The sequence below is a fragment of the Oncorhynchus mykiss genome, chromosome 27, assembly GCF_013265735.2.
Source record: "Oncorhynchus mykiss isolate Arlee chromosome 27, USDA_OmykA_1.1, whole genome shotgun sequence".
In the NCBI taxonomy this organism is placed as follows: domain Eukaryota; kingdom Metazoa; phylum Chordata; class Actinopteri; order Salmoniformes; family Salmonidae; genus Oncorhynchus; species Oncorhynchus mykiss.
Window position 1 is genome coordinate 12,430,324 of NC_048591.1, and position 9,184 is coordinate 12,439,507.

Genomic DNA, 9,184 nt, shown 5'->3' on the forward strand with positions numbered 1-9,184 from the left:
ACCCCCGGACAGGGCCAAACAGGCTGTTAGGATCAGCTTGATCTTGAGTTAAAAGGCCAGAGATAGACTTGGTGATGATAGGGGCAGCAACCTTAAAGAAGAAAGGGTCTAAGCCATCTGACCCAGATGTTTTTTGGGGCCAAGTTTCAGGAGCTCCTTTAGCACCTTGGACTCAGTGACTGCCCAAAGGGAGAAACCTTGTAGTGGGGCAGGGGAAAAAGAGGGAGAAGCATCAGGGATAGTTGCATTAGAAGGGGTGAGGAAATGTTGGACGGGCAAGGAGGCATGGCTGAGTCAAATAGGAATCCTGACTAAATTAAGTGGTGATTAAAGAGCTCAGCCATGTGCTTCTTGTCAGTATCAACCACATCATCAACTTTAAGGGACGGGCAGCTGTGAGGAGGAGGGTTAATTCTCCAGGTCTTTAAACATTTTCCAGAACTTCTTGGGGTTATACCCACAGAGAGAGGACTGCTCTTGAAAGTAACCAACTTTGGCCTTCCTGATAGCTTGAGTGCACTTATTTCTCATTTGCCTGAATGAGATCCTGTCAGCCTGAGAATGTGTGTGCTGAGCCTTTCGACAAATGCAATCCATGAGGTGAAGTAACTCTGCAAGATCACGGTCGAACCAGGGGCTGAACCTGTTTTTAATTATAATTTTCTTTACGGGGGCATGTTGGTTAACAATACCACTGAAAATATATTTCTTAAGTGTCTTCGACAGGGATCAAGCTGATTTTTTACCATTTTACATAGGCAAGGTCAAGAAGGAAGGCTTGCTCATTCAAGTTTTTTAGCAAGCGTCTATGACAAATCAGGACAGGTCGTTTCACTGAGCAGCCATTACGAACACAAGCTGTAAAACAGTGATCACTAAGGTCATTACAGAAAACACCAGACTGATACCTGATACCTACCTATTATTTGTGAGGATAACATCAAGAAGAGTAGCCTTCTCTGGGTGTTTGGAGTCATACCTTGCGGGATTGGTAATAATCTGAGAAAGATTTAGGGAGTCCCATTGCTTTAGGACTTGGTCAGGTGGTTTAAGCATGTCCCAGTTTAGGTCAACTAGCAGGACAAATTCAGACTTAGTGTAAGGGGCCAGGGGTGAGCTTAGGGTAGGTAGGGTACAAGCCGGTGCTGATGGAGGACGATAGCATCCAGCAACAGTCAACAAAGAGCTATTTGAAAGTTTAACACTTAAAACTAGCAAATCAAATTGTTTGGGGACAGACTTGGTGGACACAACCGAGCACTGAAGGTGATCCTTGGTAAAGATTGCCACTCCTCCACCATTGGAAAATCTGTCTTGCCTAAAAAGGTTATAACCAGAAAGGTTAACATCAGTATTCAAAACACTCTTTCTTAACCACGTCTCAGTAATGACCAACACATCTGGATTGGAGCTGTGAACCCACACTTTCAATTGATCCATTTTAGGTAATAAGCTTCTAGTGTTCACATGCAGAAAACCCAGGCTTTTACGAGAGCATAAATCAGTGAAGCAGATAGAGCACAAGTCAGAATTGGGGCTAGCAACAGTAGATGGGCCAGGGAGTACATCCACATTTCCAGATATCATCAACAGTAATACAATCAGGGCACAGCATAGGACAGGGAGAGCTCTGCAGTGCGAATTTATGACATCTGAATGTGCATCAGATGGCAACAAGATCATATTGTACAGCAATTTCATCAGGTAACATGAATACAAAGCCGGCGAGAGGTGGTTAGAATGGGATGGGAGGCCAAAAGTCTGTGTAACCAATAGAGTCAGAGTCCCGAGTGTGGGAACAAACATAAGTCTGTCCCACGGTAGGGTAAAGAAAGTTTGTAGTCAACAAAGCATGCAGGAGTCATGAGGCAAATAGCAAGATGTCCAAGACTTAAAAAAAATATATAGAACAACTCGGGGCTAGCCTTTTGTAGGTTAGTTCAGAGTCACTCGCCCTGTGTGCTGTAGGAGTGCGAAAGCTCGGGGGGGGGGGAGAATCCAAGGCCCTGAACAGCAGGAGGTGGCTTCAAGGACTCTGGATTTGGGTGGGGTAGCCTACCATTTGTTGGGCTCAAAGGCTTCGTAACATCTTGCTTCACATGTCAGTGCTAATTTAAGTTGTATCTCTTAGTCCTAGCAAGCTTGGTAGCCTTAGCATTCAGTCCTTATAAAGTCAAATGTATCATTGTAATGTATTTTTCTTCTTGGCTTTTGAAAGTAAAAAAATAGCTTCAGACTAAGCATTACTCACTCAGTTCCAGGTTGGATGGTGTTTTGTTTGTTTGTTTGCTGTATAGGAAGTAAGTGGGCTGGGGTAAATAGATATTGGGGAAATTGTTAATTTTATTATAGGCAGAGCAGTGGTCACAAATGTGACACATCTTTTTTTACATACAGTACACACACACATCCAAAGGTATGTGGACACCTGATCGTAGAACATCTCATTCCAAAATCATAGGCATTAATATGGAGTTGGTCCCCCCTTTGCTGCTATAACAACCTCCACTCTTCTGGAAAGGCTTTCCGCTAGATGTTGGAACATCTCAACAAACCATTTATGTATGAACCTCGCTTGGTGCACGGGAGCCTTGCCAATGACGAAACAAGAAAGGGCCTTAGATTCGTCCGTCAGACTGCTAGATGGTGAAGCATGATTCATCACTCCAGAGAATGCATTTGCTCTGCTCCAGAGTCCAATGGCGGAGAGATTTACACCACTTCAGAAGGGGCATGGTGATATTAGGCTTGTGTGCGGCTGCTCGGCCATGGAAAGCAATTTCACGAAGTTCCCAACGAACAGTTTTTGTGCCGATGTTGCTTCCAGTGCCCGTTTGGAACTCGGTATTAAGTGTTGAAACTGATGACAGGCGATTTTTGCGCGCTTCAGCACTTGGCAGTCCCGTTCTGTGAGCTTGTGTGGCCTACCACTTCGCGGCTGAGCCGTTAAGGCGCCAAGAGGTTTCCACTTCAAAATACCAGCACTTACAGTTGACCGGGGCAGCTCTAGCAGGGCAGAAATTTTACGAACTGACTATGACGGTGCCACATTGAAAGTCACTGAGCTCTTCAGTAAGTCCATTCTACTGCCAATGTTTGTCTATGGCGATTGCATGGCTGTGTGCTCGTTTGCATACACCTGTCAGCAACGGGTATGTCCACATATACAAATACACATATCTGAGACTGGCCTTCTAGGCAGAGTTCCTCTGTCCAGTGTCTGTGTTATTTTGCCCATCTTAATCTTTTCATTGGCCAGTCTGAGACATGGCTTTTTCTTTGCATCTCTGCCTAGAAGGCCAGCATCCTGGAGTCGCCTCTTCACTGTTGACATTGAGGCTGGTGTTTTGCGGGTATGATTTAATGAAGCTGCCAGTTGAAGACTTGTGAGGCATCTGTTTCTCAAACTAGACACTAATGTACTCCCACTCTTTCTATTCTGGTTAGCCAGTTTGCGCTGTTCTGTGAAGGGAGTAGTACACAGCATGGTACGAGATCTTCAGTTTCTTGGCAATTTCTTGCATGGAATAGCCATCATTTCTCAGAACAAGAAAAGACTGACGAGTTTCCGAAGAAAGTTATTTGTTTCTGGCCATTTTGAGCCTGTAATCGAACCCACAGATGCTAATGCTCCAGATACTCAACTAGTCTAAAGGCCAGTTTTATTGCTTCTTTAATCAGAACAACAGATTTCACCTGTGCTAACATAATTGTAAAAGGGTTTTCTAATGATCAATTAAACTTCTAAAATTATAAACTTGGATTAGCTAACACAATGTGCCATTGGAACACAGGAGAGATGGTTGCTGATAACGGGCCTCTGTACACTCATGTAGACGTTTCATTAAAAATCTGCCGTTTTCAGCTACGTAGTCATTTACAACATTATCAATGTCTACACTATATTTCTGAACAATATGTTATTTTAATGGACAAAAATTGGATTTTCTTTAAAAATCAAGGACATTTCTAATTGACCCAAAACTTTTGAATGGTAGTATATGTATATATATATGTATATGTATATGTATATAATATATATAACACACACACACACAAAACGTCCTCTCACTGTCAACTGCGTTTATTTTCAGCAAACTTAAGATTCAACAACTGAGACAAACTAAACAAGTTCCACAGACATGTGACTAACAGAAATGGAATAATGTGTCCCTGAACAAAGGGGGTTGGTCAAAATCCAAAGTAACAGTCAGTATTAAGTACACCAGCTGCATTAAGTACTGCAGTGCATCTCCTCCTCATGGACTTTTTTGCCAGTTTTGCCAGTTCTTGCTGTGAAATGTTACCCCACTCTTCCACCAAGGCACCTGCAAGTTCTCAGACATTTCTGGGGGAATGGGGGGAGTGGTCCTAGCCCTCCCCCTCCGATCCAACAGGTCCCAGACATGCTCAATGGGATTGAGATCCGGGCTCTTCGCTGGCCATGGCAGAACACTGACATTCCTGTCTTGCAGGAAATCACGCACAGAAAGAGCAGTATGGCTGGTGGCATTGTCATGCTGGAGGGTCATGTCAGGATGAGCCTGCAGGAAGGGTACCACATGAGGGAGGAGGAGGTCTTCCCTGTAACGCACAGCGTTGAAATTGCCTGCAATGACAACAAGCTCAGTTCGATGATGCTGTGACACACAGCCCCAGACCATGACAGACCCTCCACCTCGATCCCGCTCCAGAGTACAGGCCTCGGTGTATCCGACCATCACCCCTGGTGAGACAAATCTGCGACTCGTCAATGAAGAGCACTTTTTGCCAGGCCTGTCTGGTCCAGCGACGGTGGGTTTGTGCCCATAGGTGACGTTGTTGCCAGTGATGTCTGGTGAGGACCTGCCTTACAACAGGCCTACAAGCCCTCAGTCCAGCCTCTCTCAGCCTATTGCGGATAGTCTGAGCACTGATGGAGGGATTGGGCATTCCTGGTGTAACTCGGGCAGTTGTTGTTGCCATCCTGTACCTGTCCCATAGTTGTGATGTTCAGATGTACCGATCCTGTGCAGGTGTTGTTACACATGGTCTGCCACTGCGAGGATGATCAGCTGTCCGCCCTGTCTCCTTTTAGCGCTGTCTTAGGCGTCTCACAGTACGGACATTGCAATTTATTGCCCTGGCCACATCTACAGTCCTCATGCCTCCTTGCAGCATGCCTAAGGCAAGTTCACGCAGATGAGCAGGGCATCTTTCTTTTGGTGTTTTTCAGTGTCCTTTAGTGTCCTAAGTTTTCATAACTGTGACCTTAATTGCCTACCGTCTGTAAGCTGTTAGTGTCTTAACGACCGTTCCACAGTTGCATATTCATTAATTGTTTATGGTTCAATGAACACGCATGGGAAACAGTGTTTAAACCCTTTACAATGAAGATCTGTTTAGTTATTTGGATTTTTACAAGTCATCTTTGAAACCCAGGGTCCTGAAAAAGGGACTTTCTTTTTTTGCTGAGTTTATATATATCAAAACAAAAAGGATTACATGCCAAGGTTATGGCATACTATTTGCCTTGTGGCAAGGTTGGGGAAAATTTGGGAACAAAAGGGTTAAGAGTTCATGGAAAACATGGTCAACATTTTTTTTATACAGAAATTCTGTTACCAAAATTTGCATCTGCCCAGTTCTTCCAGTAAATGTTGTTTTGTAAAATATTCAGTGTAAATTGTTCAAAGTAGTCATTGTGCTTAGTTATGCTTTGTTAAACTTTAAAAGGCAATGATTTTTGAATGTCATACATTAAGTGAAAAAATCTGAGTCTCCTAGAAATTCTGTCACCGTGGAATTGCCCTGCTTCAATTAAGAAATTAGTCTAGTCCTAGCTATTTTCTTTTGAAAATCTTAACGTCATACGATTATGTTTAGTTAATGGTTTGACAGGCCTTATATTATTTGTGGTATGGCAACTCTAAATGGTTGATAACGTTTCACCTTGTACGGGCAAGTGATTGACATGAAGTTTTTCCAGCGACATATTGGATACTGGCGCAGTAGCTAGCTGTCAATGTTCAAGGTCAGTTTTCTACCGCTATGTAATATTTATTTGAGTTGTTTAGGGAGGTGCACCGGGGGTTTCATTAACCTCCGTTTCTTACCGGACCGGGAATAAGATTAGGATCCTTGTGATATGTGATTTACTTAATTTGTTCGTACTAGTTGCATGCGAAAACTTGCTAGCAAAATGTATGACAGCTTGGGAACATTGCCTCACTAGCTAAAACAACGGCAACGTTAGCTATAGATAGCTAGACCCGAACTGGATTTGTTTGACAACTTTGATAATAGCTAACGTTACCTTTAAGCCCTTTTTAAAGTAGCTGACTTGTAAGAAACTTAACTAGCTAACTAACGTAACCTTGAATAGCGTTGGTTATAAAACTAACGTTAGCTAGCCATTTGCCAGATTGCGTTTGCATTGTGTTAGCAGCTAACATTAGCAGACAGCAACTTGAACCTTCAGCGTTGTTGCACAATGTAAGCTACAAAATGTGCAATCTTAAATGACCTATGTTACGCTTTTTTTCGTTTCTTCTTTGTATTGCAGTTGTCTTGAATGACTGTTCTCAAACCTCACCTCGGGGACCACCAGACAAGTCACAATTATATTGTAGCCCCGAAGTAACGTTAGCACACCTGATTCCCTTAAGTTAATTAAGGTTATGATTCATTTGCAATTTGAATCAGGTGTGGAAATTCACGAGCTGCGGGAGATCCCCGAGGAGCGGTTTGAGAACCACTGCTGCAGTGAAGACAACCTATTTCTTTGCACTGTACTCATGTCAAAATAGGCTTATTTTTTTTAATGTATTAACATAACCATTGAGCCTTGTTTAGTGGAGCAATGGAAATGATTATTTTGTCTCGTCTCTGTTTTCTAGAATGTTCAGGAGTCCACAGATTCTGGCCTTGACATGCCCTGTCAGGACCCACAGACCCCTGCAGCTGTCTGGCATAGACCCCAACGTTCCTGCCCTACCTGAGCATGCCTGTCAGAGGTGGCCTGGACCCAAAACAGGGAGAAGTCTCTGTCAGGGGGATGGAGGGGAGGAGGCAGTATCCCTCTCTTCAGCCATTTCTTCACAACTTATTAGCAGAGGCACCTCCTGTTGTGGGAGTTGTCTCCTAAATGCTGCACCTCAACACCCCTTACAAAAAGCCACCCCTCCCAACCGTCCTCAATTGTCTCAGGACTCTAGCTTTGTTTCTTTGAAACGTACACCACGACTGCCGGTGCTTGTAGCATGTGACCCTTGGAAAACCACTTTATTGGAACATTTGGGCAATTCTAAAGTCCCTGAATGTTTTAGTGACCTCAAGTGCCCTCTACAAAGGAGGCAAACTGACAATGGTAGCCAATGTTTATCTGCTGAGGAGAAGGTGAACGTCACATTCAGTGTTAAAAGTAATAGTTACAGTCCTGTTCAAATTTGCAAGGACATTTTTCACAGACTGCTTGCGTCCACACCCAAACTGTGGACTGTGGATCCCCAGAGAAGCCTTTCACTCCAGAGCCGCGGCCTGCACCAGGCAACTGCCTCCTGCCCAGTGGGTGCTCTGAGGGAGTGCCTTTCATTGGTGAACGAGGCGCGTTGCCGTCAGAGCCTGGGGCCTAACGTGGCTCTTTATGAGAAGGACGTCTGGGGGAAGAGGGGGTCCAGTGAGGCCCAGGGGAAGTGGGCATCCGTGCTGGTCTCTCTTTGCTCCGTGGAGGGAGAGCCCGCCTTCCTCTTCACCCTCAGATCCACAGCTCTGAAGGGCAGACACAAGGGTGATGTCAGGTAACCACAGACTCCTGCACCATTCCCACTGCTTTGGGGTATTTAATGTTTGACGTATGATGTCATTTGACAGAACTTACTCTGAAATTGACAACTTTATTAGTGTGGTTGGACAATATTGTCATGTAAATGAATGTAGGAAGTAATACATAAGGCTGGAAATTGACAGTGCTGTGTGAATGTCCAGTTTTGCAGGGGGCAAGCGTGACCCCTCGGACAAGGACGTTGTGGACACCGCCCTGCGAGAAGCTGGTGAGGAACTGGGCGTCACTGTGGCAACAAACCAAGTTTGGGGCGTGCTGAAACCACTCAGGGATATGGTGAGGACCTTAACCCTACCCATAATCCTCCATGATCCCCAACCCTTTCTGTGTGATGCACTGACAGTTAGTAGCTCCCCTCTGCTCTACACCATTTGAGATGGGGTAGTATTCTTTCAGTGAAACATTTCTTAATGTCTTCACTATGTAAATTGTTCATCTGCTGCTTTTTCTAATCATGGCACATTTTCTCTCAGTCTGGAATGATGATAGCCCCTGTACTGGCCAACCTCGGACCCCTGGAGGCGCTGTCGTTCAAGCCAAATCCTGCCGAGGTACAGTTACAATCACTCTTTTTTTCAAATGTTACAATCATTATTTTTTCCCCTTTGGGCTGAAATAACACTTACCGCCTAATGTGGAGTTAAAATTACATTTACCTTTGTCTCTCAGGTAGAAGAGATCTTCACCCTGTCGGTCTCCCACGTATGCAGCCCACAGAATCGGGGATACACCAACTTCCGTACCGGTGAGCGATATGGATACACCTTGCCTGTGATCCGCAACGGGAAGCACCGCGTGTGGGGACTCACTGCCGTAGCCCTCGAACACACGCTCAAACTCATCATGCCACCATGACAACCAATCATGCCAGCCATCAATACTGTTTTTTTTGTTGTAAAGTATTTGTGATTATAGAATAATTTATTATTTGTTTCATATGTGAAATCAATCATTGGGGGTTATAGATCAATTGATGACTTCTTATAGTCAATGTATCCCTTATAACCAACAGTACATGTCAGAAGTGATATATTGAATATATGAGATATCAGGTAGGGTCATGTAAGGAACAATCACCTTCCATGCCAAAGCCACTGGATTGTAATATCACTGTATTTTATAATACTGACATAATAACCTGCAGTACTCCCTAGAAAGGTCCAATCTTGACAGTTCAGTCATTCACTAACCTTATGAAAGCAACGCACAATGTTTCGGGTGTGTCAGAAAATGTTTTCTGATTCTATCCTTCTTTAAATGTTATTTCCATAGGCTTCTGGACAAGATCAATCATTATTTCATGACATGCAGACCGAAATAAATATATTGCAACAAATGTGCATTTGATGTACAACATGCAAG

General features: G+C 44.0%; 1 protein-coding gene across 5 annotated transcripts; it reads left to right on the forward strand.

Annotated features, from left to right (window-relative positions):
- Positions 1 to 5,736: 5,736 nt before the first annotated feature.
- On the forward strand, positions 5,737 to 9,178 carry nudt8 (nudix (nucleoside diphosphate linked moiety X)-type motif 8). 5 transcript variants are annotated; one of them, XM_021587624.2, is made up of 5 exons: positions 5,737 to 6,013; positions 6,879 to 7,778; positions 7,966 to 8,098; positions 8,296 to 8,373; positions 8,492 to 9,178. In XM_021587624.2, exons 2-5 carry the CDS (start codon positions 6,880 to 6,882, stop codon positions 8,675 to 8,677), a joined length of 1,296 nt encoding a protein of 431 aa, XP_021443299.1. In that variant the 5' UTR covers positions 5,737 to 6,013; position 6,879; the 3' UTR covers positions 8,678 to 9,178. The 5 variants fall into 5 exon arrangements, with proteins under 5 accessions (XP_021443299.1, XP_021443295.1, XP_021443297.1 ...); XM_021587620.2 differs by lacking the exon at positions 5,737 to 6,013 and adding an exon at positions 6,025 to 6,474 and having other exon boundaries at positions 8,492 to 8,942; XM_021587622.2 differs by lacking the exon at positions 5,737 to 6,013 and adding an exon at positions 6,047 to 6,129 and having other exon boundaries at positions 8,492 to 8,942.
- Positions 9,179 to 9,184: the final 6 nt, after the last annotated feature.

Excerpts from the sequence above, each read along its gene's own strand:
- nudt8 (XM_021587624.2), top strand. The coding sequence starts at position 6,880 with ATGTTCAGGAGTCCACAGATTCTGGCCTTGACATGCCCTGTCAGGACC. Across the intron at positions 7,779-7,965 it reads AGACACAAGGGTGATGTCAG|TTTTGCAGGGGGCAAGCGTG; the intron begins GTAACCACAGAC and ends GTGAATGTCCAG. Across the intron at positions 8,374-8,491 it reads TCAAGCCAAATCCTGCCGAG|GTAGAAGAGATCTTCACCCT; the intron begins GTACAGTTACAA and ends TTTGTCTCTCAG.